General features: G+C 39.7%; 1 protein-coding gene across 1 annotated transcript in view; it reads left to right on the top strand.

The window, feature by feature from the left end:
- Positions 1-12,681, top strand: part of EPRS1 (glutamyl-prolyl-tRNA synthetase 1) — a 68,505-nt gene extending 55,824 nt beyond the window's left edge. Inside the window, exons 28-32 of the mRNA XM_082652023.1 lie at positions 152-325; positions 4,785-4,945; positions 7,346-7,424; positions 12,163-12,227; positions 12,334-12,681. Coding sequence (XP_082508149.1) covers positions 152-325; positions 4,785-4,945; positions 7,346-7,424; positions 12,163-12,227; positions 12,334-12,484 — 630 coding nt within the window. The 3' untranslated portion in view covers positions 12,485-12,681. The remainder of the gene's footprint in view (positions 1-151; positions 326-4,784; positions 4,946-7,345; positions 7,425-12,162; positions 12,228-12,333) is intronic.
- The last annotated feature ends 9,203 nt before the right edge of the window (positions 12,682-21,884 follow it).

The raw sequence follows: 21,884 nt of genomic DNA, 5'->3' as shown, positions 1-21,884 counted from the left end.
CTGCGTAGATTAGAAACCATCCAAGTTGATTTGTGTGAAGGCTTATAGTCACTAGGAGGTTTTGACTCCTAGATACTGTGTGGTGATGTGACTTCATTACTTCCATATACTGCTCCTTTGTATAAATTTGTGATACTGTGCTGGATTCTAGGTGGTGGTTATTCCTTGTGGCATTACAAATGCACTTTCTGAAGAAGACAGAGATGCTCTGATTGCAAAATGCAATGATTATCGAAGGCGGTTACTCAGTGTTAATATTCGAGTTAGAGCTGATTTGCGAGATAACTATTCACCAGGTTGGAAGTTCAATCACTGGGAGCTCAAGGTAAATTCTTCAGTTGCATATTTTACTCCCATGCTCCCAATTTGGATTTTTGTTACGTTAGAATTAAAGTGATCGTGAAGACCTTGTTTATGGTTAATAAACCTCATATGGTTGTTACTAAAATGTTTATATCAAGAATTCATAAAATAAATACATTATTTAAATAGTAAGACTATCAGAATAGTGGTGCATGGGCATCAACTAGCTGTCATTGTTACAGCTAATCAGAGATTAATTTCATACTTGGTTTTTCACACCACATTGTTTCACAGCGGTTTGTTAATTTTTATTTTGTATATTCAAGACTAGTCTAAATTCTGGTTTAATGTTTTTGATATAACTTTTATTTGCTGCACATTGTCATTAATAGATGATCTGTGTTCTTTATTCCATTTTTCAAACTTCTGGGATTTAACTTTTTTTCTTATGATGAGACAGGGGATCTTGTTAGAACTAGCAATTAGGAGTCAAGAATTTATAAACTCATATTACAGGCAGTGGGTAAGAAGGTGTAGTGACATTGCAGCTTCAATCTTTCAAATATGGAAGCTCAGTAATACTGGGATTATTCAGTGTACATGTCGGGTTCCCAAAGTTGCTAATCTTTATCCCCTTATTTTTTTAAATGGCCCCTAAGATAAATCTCTGTGCTGAAGAATAGTAGTTATATTGATATTGCTTTCCTTTTTGTAATATATTTTTTCCTTTAACAAAGGAAAAAATATATATTACTCTCCTACCTTTAATGAAGACTTTAAAGGTGAATATTTTCTCTGTAATTTCCCTTTAATTGCAGTCTTTTTTACTTACTGTGAAATAGTGGTTGTGTGATTGCAGTAATACCTTGTCTAAACCCATTTGTACTTGCCTGAGGTACCAAAAAGAAACCTGTTCCTTGCTACTAGCTGGACTGAAAGGGAAGAACAAAAGTCATCCACACTTACTTCTGTGTCTCTCCTCTTTCCCTTCCTCTTTCATCCCTTCTCCTCGGACTGACTTGACTTTGTCTCTGTCCCTCTTCTTTGCAGTACCCTGGTGAACCTGTACTATGTGGGGGAGGCACCTTAGTGTGACTTGGCTCCACTGCAGCTTCCTTGTCTACAGTAGTTAGGAAAGAAACCAGAGTCCCTAAGTCCTAAACTTGATGCCGAAAATTAAAGAACACTGAGAAAGAGAGTTCATTAGCTAGTGAAAAGCACTGCTAGTGCATTTAAGGCCAGGAATTTCCAAGGAAAGAAAACAGTTTGGGAGATCTAGATTCATATTTATTCGATAGTGATTCACTTTGTAAAGTGTGTGCACGTGTGTGTGTGTGATGTATGTATTGTGAGGCTCACCCAGATTAATAAATGAGGTGTATGGTTTGGTTGCCAGACCTAGGACCCAGCGACTGACTCCCATAACTCTTCATTAGAAAATAGGGGAAAATGGGAAATAGAAAGGGGAAAATAATATGAGTGAATTAACTACTTTTTTTGTACTGTATTGGATGATTAAGATAATTTTGTATTGCTGTTGAAAAACAAACAAAAAACAGGAGTTCCTTATAAGTAAATTCATAACTAGTTACTTAGATAAACTACCAATAAAATACATGCCTCTTGTATGACTTGACCTCAGATGATCTTTCCACTTTTGTTACCAGTTATCCCCTTTCATAGATCTTTTCCCTCTTCTCAGTCTGTTTTTCCACCTCTGTGTCTTTGCTTGTGCTGTTTCTTCCACTTGGGTTATAAAATTTGTTATCATGAAACAAACACAAATTTACAATAAAGGAAGTACAGTACAAAAATTTTTTTCCGGCCTGAACCATTTGAAAACAAGATGCTACCTTGATGCCCCATCACTCTACAAACATGTTCTCCTTTATAATCACAATAAAGCCTATAAAATCAGGATGTTAACATTGAGACTTATTGCCATCTAATTCTAGGACCCATTCAGGTTTTGTGAGTTGTCCAACTAGTGTCCTTCATAGCAGAAGGATCTAGTTCAGAATTATGTGTTGCGTATAGTTATCATGTGCCTTTAGTCTCTTTTAGTCTGGAATAGTTCCTCAGTTTTTCTTTAGTTATCATGGTCTTGACATTCCTCACTAGCTTTTTGCTTAATTAAAATTTTTTATGGACCCATGGTTTCTGAGATTATTCAGTGGGTTATAATCTGTTACTATTATGATTTATTTTGATGCTCAAATTTGTCTTCGATGCGACCAGTAGGATCCCTTAAAGCTAACTTTTGTGTTCTTTAGTATGTCCTTGCTTTTTGGCAGAAGATCTTGTAGGGTTTATCTTGTTCTCTATCTCTCCCCCAACTCTGCAATTAGCCATGTATCTAAGAAGCCCTGGTTCTTTTTAGGAAAGAATGGTATTTAGTGTGGGTGTGCCCATCACTTTTGAGCTCTCACTGCTTCCAAGCCTTCTCAGTAGATGGAGGTATGGAATGCGTGTGCGTGTGTACATACACACACACACACACACACACACACACACGTACGTACATACTCACATGTATTTACATCTATTTTTCTGTATCCATCTATGTAATTTGATAACCGTGAGTTCACACTGATACCTTCAATTCCAGTCAAAACCCACATGACCCAATCTAGTTTTCTCCCATTCCGTATTTTAACTCTCTTCTCTGACAGTGAAAAACCTAGCTCCAGTTGTCCTTAGTATGTTTATTTGATTGGTCCCCCTGTGTTCATCCACTCTCTCATTGCTGTTGCCACCCACTCCCCTGCATGAATGCCCTCCTCATCCCTCATGGGCTCTGACACCCCGTGCCAGGCTCTTCTCCTGTGAAGATGCCTTTTCACCCAGCTGCAGCTTTGAAACCTTGCTCTGAGCTGTCCCAGCTCTCCCCTTTTCCAATACAGGATGTAGTTCTACTGCATTTTATTGTCATGTCTTTTTAGTGTCCTTTAATCAGAAGTAGTTCCTCAGCCTTTCTTTGTCATTCATGGCATTGACATTTTTGTAAATATAGGTCAGTTATTTTATAGAATGTTCTTCAATTCTGATGAATTGACTCGTTAATTTTTGCCTTCTCCAGTAACTTTTCTTCTCTCTTCCAACTGAGGATAGTTTCTCACTTTTGATTTTCTGTACTGATTTTTGTTATTTGTGTGCATGCCTTATTTACCATGCAAAACATGAAGCTTCTTGAGGACAGGATCTCTTTCTTATTCATCTTTTAAATCTCATTGCACTTAACACTGTTTCTTACACATGCATGCATTGCATGAATAAAGAAAACAATAAAATAATGTAATAGTATACAGTATTTTGTTCCCGATAGTTTATAAAATCAGTCTTCTCTAGGGGTGATTTTTTCTAGAGTAGCATTTAAATTTTTTCCTTTGACGTTGATTTGGGGGACCACCGATCAGCTAAACCGTATATAGAGTTTTCTAATTTAAATTCAGAAACCCCGAATTAGTTTTAGAGGGTGGCACAGTGGTTGAGAGTCCGCCTGTCGATGCAGGGGACACGAGTTTGTGCCCCGGTCCGGGAAGATCCCGCATGCTGCGGAGCGGCTGGGCCCGTGAGCCATGGCCGCTGAGCCTGCACATCCGGAGCCTGTGCTCCGCAACGGGAGAGGCCACAATGGTGAGAGGCCCGCGTACCGCAAAAAAAAAAAAAAAAAAAAAAAAAAATCGTTAAAAACCTACTGTTTGTCAGGTAAGGTTCCATGCAGGCCCTAAAAGTGAGGTCTCGCTAAGCCTTAATCCTCTCACAGAACAGACTCCTTATGTGCATTAACAAGGATTGAACATTCCCAAGGCTTAAACTTGCGTACGGTCCTTAAGCTCCTCTGTAAAAACCGTAGACTACTGGGGAATGGTTCTCAAAGTGCAGTCCCAGGACCAGCAGTCTCAGCATCACCTGAGGACTTGTTAGAAATATAAATTCTCAGGCCCCTTCGCTGGACCTACTGTGATCAGAAACTCGGGTGGTGGAGCCCAGCAGTCTGTGCTTGGACAAGCCCTTCAGTGATTCTGATACTCAGGTTAGAGCAGCCAGAGCTAGGGCTTCCCAACCGAAGCACACCACGTGCCATGAATGAGTCAAGGATGTACCAAGGTGGCTTGGGGTGGCTTCAGCCTCAAGCCTCCTGTATTTACCCCCATGTGCCATACAAGTGTAATTTTCTATGTGTGCGTTATGGGAGAGAAGTTAGGAACACTGAGCTAGACAGCTGCAGCCACCCTCATGGTTCCCCGTTAAACTCTTAGCTCAGAACCACTCGGGCAGTACCTTCTTTCCTTAGGTTTATGCCTTCTCATTGGAAGAGGTTTCTGTGATATCTCAGGAATGTTACCTACTTTTTAAAGTGGTTTGTTTCTGTCTTTGTTTTTTGGATTTTTATGACTTCTAGTAGGTAAAGCCATGGAATAAGTCTATATATTCAATTGGAGACATGCATGTATTATGTTTAACTGCCTTTTTCCTAGGGAGTTCCGATTAGGCTTGAAGTTGGGCCACGTGATATGAAGAGCTGTCAGTTTGTTGCTGTCAGACGAGACACTGGAGAAAAGCTGACAGTTGCTGAAAATGAGGCTGAGACGAAACTTCACGCTATTTTGGAAGACATCCATGTTAACCTGTTCACCCGGTCAGTTCCTTAGAGTTGCTTGTGTCTCTCATCTTCACATTGTGCTCAGCCTTTGAGATGTATGCCAAGGAATCCTTGATTGCCCCCATGGAAAGTACTCTCCCTCTGAACTCTCATGGTTCTTAATTGGCCTTCCTCTTTGTGTTTTTTAACTTGTATTATGAGTGTTTTTCTATATGCTTTCTGCTCCCTACTAAGTTTGCAGTGATGGACTGTCTGCCCCATGGAGTAATTTGGGTTAATTTTAGATCCAGGCTTTCATGATATATAAAATTTGAGGGACAAAGGCATTGATTCTCACCTGTTGGATACACATTAGCAGCACCTGGGAAGCTTTTCAAAATACTTGTGCCTGGGACTCTCCCCAAGGGATGTTAATGTAACTGGTCTAGAGTGGGCCTGGCACCTAGAGTATTAAACGCTTCCTAGGTGATTATGATGTGTCACCAAGGCTAAGAACCTCCTGATTGGGATTGGGGGTGAAAGGTGAGGGGAGGCCTCGGGGCTGCCCTGACCTCTGGAGAGGGGACTTTTAGAATCACAGATCTCAAGGCAGAGGCGCTACAAGATTGGTGGGTGGCATATGTGTGGCACCCTGTTTTCCTTCCTGCCCACCTGAAGCAGAGAGGAAGGCCCATGGCCACTGGGGATAGAGGCTCAGTTTCTAGGGGGAGAGTAGTGCCTGTATCTTACTGTTTATCTTCTAATACCTTGTGCCTGATTCATATTCATGTTCAGTAAATCTTGCATTTAAGGAGTGAACCAGTTTTAGCCTTGGCTTTGGTGCTTATTTATGTGATTTGAGGCAAGTGATTTTGCTTCTCTTGGCTTGCTTGTCCGAAAATGCGAATGATAATGTATCTTTTGAAGGGTTACTTCACGGGTTTATTTGGCCTACAAATTCATAATTCACGTGAAGTTCATCTGAACGCAGAGCAGGTGATACTGTCAGAGACGAAAGATTAGAAAGCTGCCTGTCCTTGTTGCTGCCATTCGAACAGTGCTCTCAGTGCAGAGGTTCTTTTCCAGAGATTCTCCTCAGGATCACCTGGGAGCTTTGGGAATAGAAACTTACCTGAGCCTCGTACCTGGAGATTCTGACTCATTAGTTTTAAGATACCTTCAGGTCGGGCTTCCCTGGTGGCGCAGTGGTTAAGAATCCACCTGCCAATGCAGGGGGCACAGGTTCGAGCCCTGGTCCGGGAAGATCCCACATGCCGTGGAGAAACTAAGCTCCATGCGCCACAACTACTGAGCCTGCGCTCTAGAGCCCGTGAGCCACAACTACTGAAGCCCACGCACCTAGAGCCTGTGCTCCACAACAAGAGACGCCACTGCAATGAGAAGTCCGTGTACCAGAATGAAGAGTAACCCCAGCTTGCTGCAACTAGGGAAAGCCTGCGCGCAACAATGAAGACACAATGCAGCCAAAAATAAATAAATTTATTTTTTAAAAAAGATACTTTCAGGTTATCTGTAATGTTGAAATGCTCTCTCTGTGATACACATGTACACCCTTGGTTGGAAAACCACTGCTTTAGTGACTAAAAAGTAGGGTTTTTTGTTGACATTTTTATTCAGTAAATTTATTAATGTAAGTTGCTAAAAGGTGCCTTTTTTTCTCTCCTTGAGGCTTCAGCCTGGGAAGTGGCGAGTTCCTTCCTCTGCATCTCACTGGCTATAACTTAGTCACTTGGGCCCACCTCACTGCAAAAAAGTTGGAAGAAAAGGAAACAGATTTTGTGGACAGCTAGCAAGTTGCTGCCAGGGTCCATACAAGTCTAGCCCTGAGGTTCAGAAAAGAAAAATATGCCTTCTCTTCCTTGGTCACCACCTCATGTAATGTGTGACTCTGAGTGTGGAAGAGAATAATATTTATTCCCATTTCTGAAACCTGAGGTTCTTACAAAAGACTTACATAGTATGTGAAAATACCTCGAATAATGTATATTTACGTGTTTTTCCTTTCTTAAACATTTTCATGCCTTTGTATTTGATTCTAACAACAATTTGATATGGTAGTTAGATTTGAATATTTTTCCAATTTTGTAGAAGGGAAAACTAAGACCAGAGAGGTTTAAATAATAACCCAGACTCTTGTAGGTAATACGTGGTAATGCCAGGAATTAGAATGTTGATCAGTAGAGATGTAATGGCGATTACAAAAGTAATTGTTACCTGTGCATGCTTGGCAACTTCTCCATTCATTTAGTGTTCACGATTATGCAGTGATGAGCTAACTGAGATTTACTGAATGTCACTGCTAGAGACAGAGTTGAGGTTCATATTGAATTCTTCTCTCTTCCAGGTTGTTATTCTTTCATTAAATTATGCTATTAAAAAAAAAACTTTGTCATATTAGTAAGAAAAAAAATTTATTCTTTTCTAATTGTTTGATAGGGCTTCTGAAGACCTTAAGACTCATATGGTTGTGGCTAACACAATGGAGGACTTTCAGAAGGAACTTGATTCTGGGAAGGTAAGAGACTTCTGCAAAGTTTTGAATATAAACATATTTCAGTAAATGGTGTTTTAAGACTCACTGAATTTATGCATGATGTTAATCCCTTTTTCAAAGCCTGTCACACAAAAGGATTATATATTACTCAGCATTACATACTCTTGTTTTTCACTGTCTTTCCTGCAGCATTACAACATATCGTTTTCGGATAACACTGTAAACTGATTATGTAAAAGTTTTTTCTTATGCTCATTATACTGGCTGAACAAAATTCATTCTGTATGACCCCTAATATTTTTATTATTGAAAAATTTTGTTTTCTCAGTTTGATATAAGTTCCTAAAGTAAGCATTGTTCTAGTTTTAGAAGTGTAATGTGCAGATTCCTAAAATAAGGAAGGCCCGTTTTATTCTCTGAGCATATATACTTACCCAGATCTTAACTGATTGAACTTTCTGAATAATAAGTGAAACATATTACTTATTTCTAAGTCTGTTTCTGAGCATGAGTGTGTACTTCTGGATTCCTTAAAACCACACAGGTTTCCCTAATGGCTCTTTAAGATTTTATCAGCTTTGTGTGTTGTGTATATGCAGATGTTGCCAGCCAAAACTTAATTTTCATAAAGAAGAGGTCTTGATTTGCAAAGTTATTAATTCCTGGAATGAATCACTTATGAACTTTGGTGCACGTGTTTGATTATACAGCCAGTCCTGTGTCCCCAGGTTATAAATGAGAAAACCATGGACCAGAGTCTAAATAAATTACCCCAAGCCGTACAGAAGCAGACCTGGTATTAGAATTTAGATTTCTCTTCTGATTCAGCTTAACACATTACCGACTGGGGGATTTTTGCAGAAACTAATGCCTGTGGCTGTAATATGTCTCTGGTCAAAAATGTGTTAATGTACGTTCCTCTGTATCTTTTTTTTTTTTTTTAATTCATGCTGAGAATGTAAGACAAAATTTTGCTTGGCTATGTTCATTCCCTCCGAATATGTCTCTTATTGCATGAGCTGAGAAAATGTTAATCTCTCTGGCTCTCAGTTTACTAATCTGTGAAATGAGTACAAAATCCCCTTCAGATCATAACTCTTCAGTATTTAGCCTTCTGTTATTCTTGGTTTGTAATCTTCCACCTTTCTGGTGTCTGTAATTTGCTATGTGACTTCAAACTATATACTTCTAATCTCTATTTCTTCTAGCCCTCTGCCTGGAGAATGGATAGCCATCTGATTCCGTGTATATTTTTTCTTTCACTCTAATTTATTTTTTATAATTTTTTGTTCCATTAATTATTGACTTTTAAAATTTCCTTTATTGTAGAAACACGGTAGTCACTTTTGCAGTACAGTCTTAAAGACATTGCATAAGAGTTAATAAATCGATAGAGTGTCAGTTAATCCATTGCTGTCAAAGAAATGAATCTCAGCACATATTAGTGGAATCATATCTTTTATTCTAATATTAGATAAGCTACAGGAGAGATTTCAACATCTCTCCTGAACCAGAATATAGTATTTTAGTTGTGTGTCCAAAGATCGTGTAGAGACCAAGCAGATTTTGTTTCTTGTATTCAGTAGTCAGTTTCATCCCTCATCTCACCTCACGGTTGGTCAGCTTAGGTATGTTGACTGACCATCAAGCAAGCTTTGAGGCTGTTGTTTATAAAGGTGGATTTACTGGGAGGGGAGAAGGAGGAAGGGATCTTCAGAACTTGAATATAGGTGAGAGTTTGATTTTCTACTCTTCCCTGTTGGTATAAATGAAAAAAAACATTTTTTTTATGTCTGATTTATAGGACTTGATTTTAGCAGATTTTTCCAAGGGGATATGATCTTAATTGAATGAAAAATAAATGTCATTTATATGTAACATACTTATTACTGTTGACATTCATTATTAATCTATTGATCAATGATTATTGAATATTTCTCGTCATTACCATTTTCTGTTGCAGAGTTCAAGATATTATATATTATAAAAGATTGTGTCTTTTTAAAACATAGATGTAGAAATAATAAAAGATAAAAAGGTAAAAACCTTTCCATGGCTGAATAAATAGCCTAAAAATGCATGTTCTCCTTTCATATTAATGAATTATGTGCGTAGTAAAAAGAAATTTCAGGTCATATCATCTAAACTTCACTTTGAAGCTAATAACAGTTTTCATTGAATTTGTTCACATGCTGCACCATTTTAATTTTAAAAATTATTACTTTAGAAATACTTTCTCAAGGCTTAGTGATTTTTTTTTTGCTTGGAGAAAAGAAAATAAGACTACTTACTGTAAACTTTGTGGAAGTTGTAAAAAAATACCTTTAAGTGTTGTGAGTTAACAAAAGTAAAATTTCTGAGAAGCCAAATTTATTATTCAAAAACATTCTTTGTAATTGTCTTAATATTTTTATCATTACATAGTTAGAGACTGATTAAAGTTTTCCCCCATTCTGTCTTTTGGAATGAATTGTAATTCTTCTATGAATGTACAGTTTTTTCATGCTTTTTGTTTGCATAAGTGCTAATGATTTACCAAGTTTCAATACAGATAAATAACTTTGTGTTATTTCAGCTCTTATGTCTCTAGGTTTGTTTTTGCTTCAGTTTTCATTGAACAGTTTCTATTTTTAAATTTTGTATTATTTATATATCCAATAATTATTAATTTTATATTATTTGCATATTTAATTAAAGTATATATTTAAAATAATTATATAATTGTTAATATATAATTTAAGTATATATTTTAAAACCTATACTAAAATTTTTCAAAATACTTGTTATTACCATCCTTTCCACCTTCCCTTCACCCGTTCGTCCCACCCACCATACCTAGAAATTGACCACCTCTTTATTGTCTTAATGCACATCATCAAAATAACAGTTTATCAACTTTGGGAATTAGGCTAACATATTTTGCTTAATCAACACAAGAGATGTAGAAAACTAACCCTTCCTTGCCCTGCAATAACGTTCTCCTTTTGAACTACTCTTTTTTTTGTAACGTCCTCATCTCTATTTACTTTTACTTTACTTCTTAGAGAAGCCTTTTGAAAAATGTTTAACTAAATCCCAAGTGCAAGGAAGGGTTTCCAGAAGGGACTCAATTTGAGCATGGAAGGTGTGGCTGGGACTAGTTGATGGGAAGTTGGCAAAGAAGCTGGATGACCTTCTAGTTGCTTTTAAACTAGCATTTCTAACGTTTGGGAATTATCCATGTCTTTGATCTCTCTGCTACTAACAGGAATTTTTTATAGGACTAATGCATAATTATTATTGCAGACAAGCCTCATTTTGAAGTAGACATGCGATGAAAAATTTAAGATTCACAGCTGTGAGGAATCTTAATTCTTGTTTAGTCCAGTATCCACATTTTACAAAAGAAAGCTCAGGGCTAGAGATTTTCATATAGGCAGTGAATTTCAAAATTAGGATAAAATCCCAGGTCTCTTGATTCTGCCTATTCTTTTTTTTTTTTTTTTAACATTTATTTATTTATTTGGTTGTGCTGGGTCTTCATTGTGGCAGCTGGGCTCGTTAGTTGCAGTTCTCCAGAGCCTCAGTTGCGGCACAGAGGTTCCTTAGTTGTGGCATGTGAACTCTTAGTTGAGGCATGCACGTGGGATCTAGTTCCCTGACCAGGGATCGAACCCGGCCGGGCCCCCTGCATTGGGAGCGCAGGGTCTTAACCGCTGCGCCACCAGGGAAGTCCCACTGCCTATTATTCTAAATGGTCTATGAAAGAAAATTTGAGAGGTTTTTGTTTCTGATACAAAATGATTTTTGACTTTTGTTTTTTTTTTGACTTTTGTTTTTTTGGTGGTACGCGGGCCTCTCACTGTTGTGGCCTCTCCCATTGCGGAGCACAGGCTCCGGACACGCAGGCTCAGCAGCCATGGCTCACGGGCCCAGCTGCTCTGTGGCATGTGGGATCTTCCCGGACCAGGGCACGAACTCGTGTCCCCTGCATCGTCAGGTGGACTCTCAACCATTGTGCCACCAGGGAAGCCCTTTTTTTGACTTTAAAATACCCTTGGACTTGAAAAATGATTCACTTACCTGTAACATGTTAAAAGCAGCACGGTTTTTTTAATAAGTATGTGTAAAGTGAGGTTTACTTGATTGTTAATTGTTATTTTTTACGATACGCGGGCCTCTCACTGTTGTGGCCTCTCCCGTTGCGGAGCACAGGCTCTGGATGCGCAGACTCAGCGGCCATGGCTCACGGGCCCAGCCGCTCCGCGGCATGTGGGATCCTCCCAGACCGGGGCACGAACCCGTGTCCCCTGCATCGCCAGGCGGACTCTCAACCACTGCGCCACCAGGGAAGCCCCTGTTAATTGTTATTTTAACAACAACTTAAAAATCAGTTTACTATTTGTCCTTTCCCCTCTATCCTCCTCGTAACCACGTGGCCAGGTAGAGCAGGCAGCAGTGCAAATTTGAAATGAAAAAGATTCAGAATTCACCCTTTGTTCCTTCTCTTCAGCATTATGTTGCAGCCAGTTTATTTGGACATTTAAGTATATTGCAACGATTCTTTGTTACATACGGATGTTATATGATGTGTGGGTTTGGGATAGTGAAAGACATTCTTTGTTATCTTGAGTACCTCTGAGCAGAGTTGCTAGCAGGTTTGCAAAAGTACTATGGCCTGAAAAAGACTGGGAGACCTATCCTTTTTGCTTATAGGTTTAATAGAGAACTCAAATGTTCCTTTTACAGAATGTAAATACTGAACGTTTTTCCTTATTAGATTGCTCAGATTCCATTCTGTGGGGAAATTGACTGTGAAGATTGGATCAAAAAGACCACTGCCAGGTAAGATAATTTCATGTAACAGATAAAACCCGTGAGGTATTGCAGTGAAAAAGAATAGAAATGTATGGCATAAAAGAACGGAATTCTTATTTGTTTTTAATTTCAGGGATCAAGATCTTGAACCTGGTGCCCCGTCGATGGGAGCTAAAAGCCTTTGCATCCCCTTCAGACCACTCTGTGAGCTGCAGCCTGGAGCCCAGTGCGTCTGCGGCAAGAACCCTGCCAAGTACTACACCTTGTTTGGTCGTAGTTACTAAGGGATAAGACAGAACCCCATCTCCAACCCTCCTCACTTTTTAAAAAATTGATACTATTATCTCCCCAGATATAGACAGTTTTATGATTTTTTTTTAAATAAAGGATCTAAAAGGAGGTCACATGAGAAAAATATCTATTCTTATGCCTAAGTAGTGGAAAAGAGACTTTTCTGTAAACAACCCCAGTAATAAATATCATGAACCAATACTGTTCCATGTATTCATTTGTTTCCGAAATACCTGAATTCTATGCTACAGGGAAATTCCTGTGAAGAGATGAAGATAACTGCTCTGATTTCAGTATCCCTCATGTTTCAGACCTTGAACCACCAGTTTCCTGTTTCTTCTCTGTTGGAGTACTTCTTTTCCGTAACTCGTACTGAATTTAAAGTTGCCCTAAATCTTTCGGATTAAAAAGCAAAACACAACCACGAATGTAACAAAAGCAATTTCTTTTGAGCTCCTCTCTCCCTCTTGTGTCTCGTAGTTACTCTGGGGTCTTCAGAAACCCAGTCACGCTTTCTGAGAGAGTGGTCAGCCCTCCTCACCTCTCTGCTTCCTGTTTTGCGTCCTTCCTCACGCTGCTTCTGCCTCCACCGCACCACTGTTCTCACGGAGCTCATGCTGCCACTGCTGCCCAAAGCTAACTTCTTAGTTCCTTGTCTTGCCATAGCTCTGCTTCAGTTCTGCTGCTATAACACGTTTACCCTGTTTACTAAAATTACTCCCGAGACTTGCCCTCCTGCCTGTCTGCCTCTTTTTCTCAGTCAGGTGTCTTCCACTGGCTTCCCTTCCTTGGCCTGCTTCTTAGAGCTCAGTGTCCATACTTGGTCCTCTTCTTCTGCTCCCTAATCAGCCTCATCTCACCCCGTGGTTTCAAACTGCATTAATAGGATGATGACTCCAACATTTTTATCTCCCAGTCTGACCTCTAGACCTCTATTCCAGCCGCATACTGGATTTCCTTGAGTGTTCGTCAACATTTCAGGGCAGCCTGTCTCAAAACCTCATTTCACTCTCGACTCGCAGACCTGTTCCTCCTGCAGTGCTTCCTGCCTGAAAGATCAGTGTTACCAAAATGGACCCAGTAACCTAAACCAGAACCGCAGGAGTCCTCCTAGGCAGCCCCTCCAGCAGCCCTACTCAGCTGGCTGTAAAACGTAACGGCTATTACCTCTGATGTCTCTTGGGTCCACCCTTTCACAGATCTGGATTGCCTTCTTGCCTGTTTCCTCTTACGCTGATTACTATACTGGCCTCCAGTTTCATCTCCAGGCCAGATTCCACATTTCCACAGGCTTTTTTTTTTTTTCTGGTGTACAGTTTATTAAGATGTTTTTCTTCCCCTTAAAATCCCTTCGTGACTCACCATCAATCACTAACAGGATAAAATGTAAACGCTTTAGCCTATTCTGGTTCAGCCTGCCTTTCCAGTCTCCTTTTCAACCAATCCAGCAGAGTCCTTTGCAACCTAACCATTTGGGGTTTCCTAAAAACAACGTGCTATTTCTCACCTCTGGCCCTTTGCCTGAAATGCCTTTTATCCCTCATTTCTAGTCTACTTGGTATAGCTCCTTATTTCAGTGCCCTGCTCCAATATGCGTTCCCACTTGGTAGTGATAAATATACCAATAAAGGGCAAAGCTTCAAAAAGAGGACTTGAAATTCGCGCTGTGTTTTGAAGGGTGAGTAGAATTTTAATAAATAGAAGAGGAAGAACATTCCAGGCAGAGGGAACAACATATGCAAAGCCTTTCAAAGTATCTGCTGTGTATGAGAACACAGCAGAACTGTCCTTCAGTTGATGAGAAATTGTCAAATGAAAGATTAAGTACAGCATGATTTCAAGATCAGTGTTTTGAGCATGTATATTCATACGCCTAGCTTAAATATCTGGGCCACACTTTTGTCCTCAGAATCAGTATTTCTTATTGATCTATGGCAGTTCAGGATGCTTTATCTTGTTTTTCTGCCCTTAGTAGCTGTGTAACCTCCCTATTCAGTTGTAAAATGAAGACGAAGTCTAATATCTATTTCATAGTTACTCTACCTTATAAATTACTCAGAACAATACCTAGCACGTTATAATAGCTAGTGTTAGTTATGGCAATGATGCAGGGTCACCTGGAAGTTGCTCCTTGTATATAGCTCTAGTTAACCGTTACTACCTTAGTGCCTGGCGGGGGTGGGGGGGGGTGGTTTTTGTTTTTCTGCGAACTAACAAATGCTTTAAAGGACAAGGGTTTTTTTAGCCAGTCCCTGACAAAAGCCTGAAAAGTAGATCAAGACTCATAACCACATTTTGTTCTGTAGCCCCTGGCCATTATGGAGGTGGCCATCTCTGACGCAAAGATAAATCCCCAGGCTATTTTTTGAAGCTTCAGATAAGTAGAGCTGATCACAGAAAAGCTTGACCTTTGCTTCTTTAAGGGAATCCACTATTTAAAGGAACTCTACAGTAAGTGGTTATGCTAAGGAAGGAGTCCTTCACCCCAAATCTACATGTGATAAATTGTCTATTTTCTTAAATTGAGGTTCAGCTAAAATATCAGAACTCTTTGAGACACCTTAAGTGTGGTGCTGCTTTTCAAGAGGGTGTATAAACCTGACTCCAAACAATATCCTTTAAGAAATAATCACCATTTTTACTTGCAGACCACAACCACTAACTAGATACCAGACTGACAGCCACAAAATTAATTGTGTGCCTAGCGTTTGTGGTTTGCAAAAAGAAAACAGACAAGTCAAGGTGTATTTACTACTGGCTCTGCTCACGGGGATTTCTGGTATAGATCACATGTTAGCAATCTCTAGTTTATCCATGACAGTGTGTTTAAAATAGTTCCCTGGTGGTGCAGTGGTTAAGAATCCGCCTGCCAATGCAGGGGACACGGGTTTGATCCCTGGTCCGGGAAGATTCCACATGCTGCGGAGCTACGGAGCCCACACGCTGCAACTACTGAAGCCCTCTAGCTCTAGGGCCCATGTGCCGCAACTACTGAGCCCACGAGCCACAACTACTGAGCCCACGTGCTGCAATTACTGAAGCCCGCGTGCCTAGAGCCCGTGCCCCACAACAAGAGAAGCCACCGCAATGAGTAGCCCGTGCACCGCAACAAAGAGTAGCTCCCGCTCCCCACGACTAGAGAAAGCCCGCGCGCAGCAACGAAGACCCAACACAGACCAAAAAAAAAAAAAGTTCCTAATTATGCCAGTAAGTCACATGAAGCCTTTATGAGAATTGGACACTAACAGCAACTCATTTGGCTGCTACTGGAGAGGCTTTGAGTCTTCAGATCAACAGCAGTGGAACCCTCCGTAAGACAAGCAGAAACAAGACATTTGACTAGAAAGTGTGGATATATCACCCTACTTATATTTGATTTTAGTTATAAATATTGATATTAGTCATTTATCATATAACTATGGTGTTCAGTGACTGTCTGGATCATCAAAAGTTTGGGGAGGCAACTACCCCTACCCTGTTATTTGCAAACATATCTTTGTCCCTTTGTCATTTTTACTACGTCTAGAAAATGCTAGCCATTTATTTCTTTAATAAATTGAGTGCTCACTCTGTACAACGTGCCAGAGCAGACAGTAGTGAGTTAAACCAAACATGCTTTTTCCCTTTCTTGGCTTTATCTCCTCAAAGTTGTTCTATTTTAGATGGAAAATCAGGCAATCAAGTGGACAGGGAGATGGAGCAATGGTAGGAGGCCGTTGCCTAGTGACACTGACACGTCATGAGGTGATCCTTGCCAATAGTAGCACACTGAGAACTACACTACACTTGAGATGTTAACAGCTGGAAAATTAAACTACCCTATTCTGCCACACCATCAGACTTATAACAAATACAAACACATTTCTATGGCTCAGTAGGTGATGTTAAGCCAGTAGCTTTGTTCCACTTTACTGGAAGATTTAAGAGCTTGGAACATCAATAGTACTGAAATGATGTAAACAGATCCTATTAAATAAGTCTCATGTAATAGGAGTATTTCAAATATATTTTAAGTATGTCACCAAAACCACATTTTGTGATTGAGAAATACCTGCTGAATGAGTGAGGAGCTTGGGGTTTAACAGGCTGTTGACAATGTTCACATCGGGGTTACTTTATATGTGCTAAACAGGTAATCGGATAATATTTCCCTCATTCATTCATTTTCTCCACTCTCCTGGACAATTATTTCATAACTTCTTTCTCCTGGGATTTTCCATACTTGCCTCTTCTGACTTTTGGTTGATCATCTTGATTTCTATTTCACTAAGAGAGAGAAAATATCAACAGAACCCCCAGAACCCTCCACCACATCTACCCCACTCATATGTCCATATATCCTCCTTCTCTGCTGTTTCAGACGAACCGTCTTCTTTTTTTAAAATTTATTTTATTGAAGTATATGATTTACAATGTTGTGTTAATTTCTGCTGTACAGCAAAGTGACTCAGTTATACTCTTTTTCTTTTCCATAATGGTTTATCCCAGGATATTGAATATAGTTCACTGTGCTGTACAGTAGGACCTTGTTGTTTATCCATCCTATATATAATAGTTTGCTAATCCCAAACTCCCAATACTTCCCTTCCCCCTCCCCCTTGGCAACCACAAGTCTGTTCTCTATGTCTGTGAGTCTGTTTCATAGATATGTTCATTTGTGTCTTATTTTAGATTCCACATATAAGTGATATCATATGGTATTTATCTTTCTCTTTCTGACTTAGTATGGTAATCTCTAGGTCCATCCATGTTGCTGCAAATGGCATTATTTCATTCTTTTTTAAGGTTGAGTAATATTCCATTGTATATATGTACCACATCTTCTTTATCCATTCATCTGTTGATGGACATGTAGGTTGTTTCCATGTCTTGGCTATTGTGGATAGTGCTGCTATGAACATAGAGGTACATGAATCTTTTTGAATTATGTTTTTGTCCCTCTGTAAGCCCAGGAGTGAGATTGCTCGATCATATGGTAGTTCTATTTTTAGTTTTTTAAGGACCCTCCACACTGTTCCCCATAGGGCTGCACCAACTTACAATCCCACCAACAGTGTAGGAGCGTTCCCTTTTCTCCACACCCACTCGAGCATTCGTTATTTGTAGATTTTTTAATGATGGCCATTCTGACCGGTGTGAGGTGATATCACATTGTAGGGTTTTGTTTGTTTGTTTCTTGTGGTACGCGGGCCTCTCACTGTTGTGGCCTCTCCCGTTGCGGAGCACAGGCTCCGGACGCGCAGGCTCAGCGGCCATGGCTCACGGGCCCAGCCGCTCCGCGGCATGCGGGATCTTCCTGGACCGGGGCACGAACCCGTGTCCCCTGCATCAGCAGGCGGACTCTCAACCACTGCGCCACCAGGGAAGCCCCTCACATTGTAGTTTTGATTTGCATTTCTCTAATGATTAGTGATGTTGAGCATTCTTTCATGTGTTTGTTGGCAATCGGTATATCTTCTTTGGAGAAATGTCTATTTAGGTCTTCTGCCCATTTTTGGATTGGGTTGTTTGTTTTTTTGATATTGAGCTGCCTGAGCTGCTTGTAAATTTTGGAGATTAATCCTTCCTCCTTCTCTTTGCAACACATTCTTTCTTGGCCTTCAGAATACTGTACTCTCCTATTTTCCCTTTCATCCCTCTGGTCCTTCCCTCTTATCTATTTGTATCTTCTTTTTCTATTTTCTCTCGTTTCTTTGGTTATCTCAGGCAGTCTTATGGCTTTTAAATCTGTATATTGTCAACTCTCAAGATCATGTATTCCCAGCCTATCTATCTCCTCTGAACTCCAGACTCCCTTGTTTAACTCCCTACTTAGTGCTTCAACTTGGATGTCTAATAGATACACCAAACAACGTCATTTTCACCTCTTGCTCCAACTCTGTTCCTACAGCTGTCACCTTTGTTTTACCTTCATCTCAGTTGCAATGGCATTCTTCTAGGCCAAAACCCTTAGTGTCACCTTGACTGTTCTCTTCGTCTCATACCTCACATCCAATTGCTCAGCCAATGCTGTTGACTCTAACTTCAGATACATCCTGGGTATATTCAGGGCCCTGGGATTGCTTTAATGCTCTGCTGTTGCTGTGTTGAAACTTTGAATAAGGAAAAAAATTTAATTTTGATAAAATAACATGAAGTTTATCATCTTAATCATTTTTAAGCGTACACTTCAGTGTTGAGTATGTTTACACTGTTGGGCAACCCATCACCAGATCTTTTTCATCTTGTAAAACAAACTCAAAACCCTTTAAGGAACAACTCCCTCACGCCCTTCTCCACTCAGCCCCTGGCTACCATCATTCTACTTTCTGTTTCTATGAATCTGACTATGTTAAATAGCCCATATAATTGGTATCACACAACATGTCTTTTTGTGACTGCCTTATTTCACAGGGCATCATAATGTCCTCAGGGTTCTTCTACGTTGTAACGTGTGTCCAAGTTTCCTTCCTTTTTAAGATGGAATAATATTCCATTGTATGTATAGATCACATTTTGTTTATCCTTTCTTCTGTCAATGGATACTTGGGTTTATTCCGTCTCTTGGCTGTTGAGAATAGTGCTGCTGTGAACATGGGTGTACAAATATCCCTTTGAGACTCTGCTTTCAATTCTTTGGAATATATGCCCAGAAGTAGGATTACTGGATCATATGACACTTCTATTTTCAGTTTTTTGAGGCATTGCCGTACCATCCATAGTGGCCGCGCCATTTAAAAACTCAGTCATTTTTGAACAAGGGATCCTGCACTGCCATTGTACTAGAACCATGAGTTATATAGCCGGTTCTGCCCGGATGTTCCCACTTCCTACCCGGTCTAAGTCACCCATATTTCCTTTAGATTATTGCCAACAGCCCCCTAACTGGTATCTCTGCCCCATGTAATCTCAACATGGGATCCAATTATTCTTTTAAAACATAAATTAGATCTTGTCATTCTTCTCCGTAATCTCCCGTCTCAGGACCCCACATGATCTGCCCCCTCCCTCCATCACCTCCCTGACTTCATATTCTATTTCTCTCCCTCAGTCACTCCTCCTCAACCGTGCTGAACTCTTTGGGTGGTCCTTTAATTTCCTATGCCCATTGCTTCCTCTGCCTAGAAAGATCTCCTTCAGATGTCTTCATGGCCCAGTTTCTTACCTCCTTTACTCAAAGAACATCTCAGTAAATTCTTCCCTGACCACTTTATTTAAAATTACAACCTCACCCCTTTGCCAACACTCTATCCCTCTTCTGTGCTTCATTTGTCTCCATCATTTTTTATTACCAGCTGACATTCAATATGTTTTATGATCTGTTTTGTTCATTATCTGTGTCTTCCCCCATTAGAATGTAAGCTTCATGACGTCAGGGATTTTTCTCTGTTTTGGTCACTGCTGTCTCCCCAGAGACTAGAACTGTGTCTGACATGTAGGAACTCAGTATTTGTTGCATGAATGGATGAACGAGATAGTCTTAGTGCAATAATTTTTACAACCTGGTTGTATTAGAAGTCTCACTGTTAGAATATCAACTGAATTGGAGATTATTTATGAAATGCTAAAGAAATTATTAAGGCTGCATCTAAAGTATCAGGTTTTAGTCAAAGTCAGTGTGTTAGTCTAAGTTCTCCAGATAAATAGAACCAATTGGATGTGTATATAAATATAGACTTATTAAAAGGAATTGGCTCACATGATTATGAAGGCTGAGAAGGTCCCAAGATCTACACGGTGAGCAGGAGACTCAGGAGAACCAATGGTGTAGTTCTAGCCCACAGGCTTGAGACATAGGAAGAGCTGATCTTTTGGTTTGAGCCTGAAGGTAAGAAAAAGCCAATGTCCCAGCTTGAAGGAGGACTCCTCCCTTACTTGCAGGAGGGTCAGCTAGTTTGTTTTGTTCAAGCCTTCAACTGATTGGAGGAGGCCCACTGACATTAAGGATGACAATCTGTTTTACTCAGTCTACTGACTCAAATGTTAATCTCATCCAAAAACACCCTCACAGACACACTCACAATAATGTTTGACCAGGTGTCTGGGCACCTGGAAGCTCAGTGAATTTAACATATAAAATTAACCGTCAGGGATTTTTCTGTAAACCTACATTGTTGGAAATGCCTCATAGATTATCTGTGTGGTTTCCTTTACTCGTAGAACTACCTGTTAGATCTGTGGGAAAGAACTACAGGACAGAGCTGCCAAGTAAACTATGAAAAACCTAACAGTCAAACTTTTTATCTTAGGTATTGGCATATCCCAATGATCTGTACTGTTCTAGAGTGTGATGGCTTAGGAGTGAAGATGATTTGAACCTAATACATTTTTAGAGGGTGTCAAATTCAGAACCATGCAGATCCATCTTCTGACCCTAAACATGGTCCTAAAGTAAATCGCTTGAGGAAATTGGATCCCAAAGATTACAGGTGGGGAATTTTGAAGTGTGTCCATATTTCACTGGAGATCAAAGAAGCCTAACTAAAAGAATTGTGGGCTGACTTACATGATAACTTCTTTTTGAAAGGACTATTTTATCTTGAAGATTATGAGTTTGGAGGAACTAAGGTGATTGGCAGTGGAAAGAATCAGAACATGTGAAATTCCTTAAAAATTTGTTGACTTAAATAATTTTGTCTGTGTTACACATAATTAGAAAAACCTTTAAAAAAATTAACCATCATAATCAGACTTCAAATTCAGAAAATATTGGGTATAGTAATTTCACTGTATTTCTTTAAAGGATTGACTGTAGGCAGTCTACTCAAAACAATAGAGGCTGCTACTGTTTTAGATATTCGGGAACTGGTAAACCTTTAAGGGTTACAAGTGACAGATGATAAGATTAAAAACAAAAAAATTTCCTTGCATCAGTTAAATCAAGTAATTAGAATTTGGCCTTCTTCCTGAAACTAACTGTGGTTATGTCTTTAGCTCCTCCAGTTTAAAGGTATTATAACTTTCCTGAACATGAGGAATGTTTTTCTTGTCTTATTTATAGAGAACGTTTGGAAGTAGGGTGCTTGTTTATTCCAGATCAGTGGGCAAGGCAGTAGAAAAAAAATCACCCTAGCTTCTCCTTTGTCTTTCACTTACTGTAGCTCTAATGTCTGGATTAGTGACCCTAGAATATTCCCTGTTCCATGCAGTAAACAGAATTCGAAACCATTTACACACCAGGTCAACAAGATACGATTGTTTATCTCAGATACCGGAGCACTTATTGCAAACATGGAGCGTGGGATCTGAGAAGGCCACAGCTACGTGTGAGTTTCTGCGTGATTCAGACACAGAGGGTCTTAACTTCTGTAACGATACACAAAAACAAACAAAAGAAAGCCCTCAAGTTCATATCTGGAAGTCAGTGTCATCGTTTCAGTATGTCCCCGCTCACGTGACATCTCTTGCTTAATT

The sequence above is a fragment of the Grampus griseus genome, assembly GCF_964374135.1.
Source record: "Grampus griseus genome assembly, chromosome: 1".
Taxonomy (NCBI): Eukaryota; Metazoa; Chordata; class Mammalia; order Artiodactyla; family Delphinidae; genus Grampus; species Grampus griseus.
This window is presented reverse-complemented; position numbering and strand designations above follow the sequence as displayed.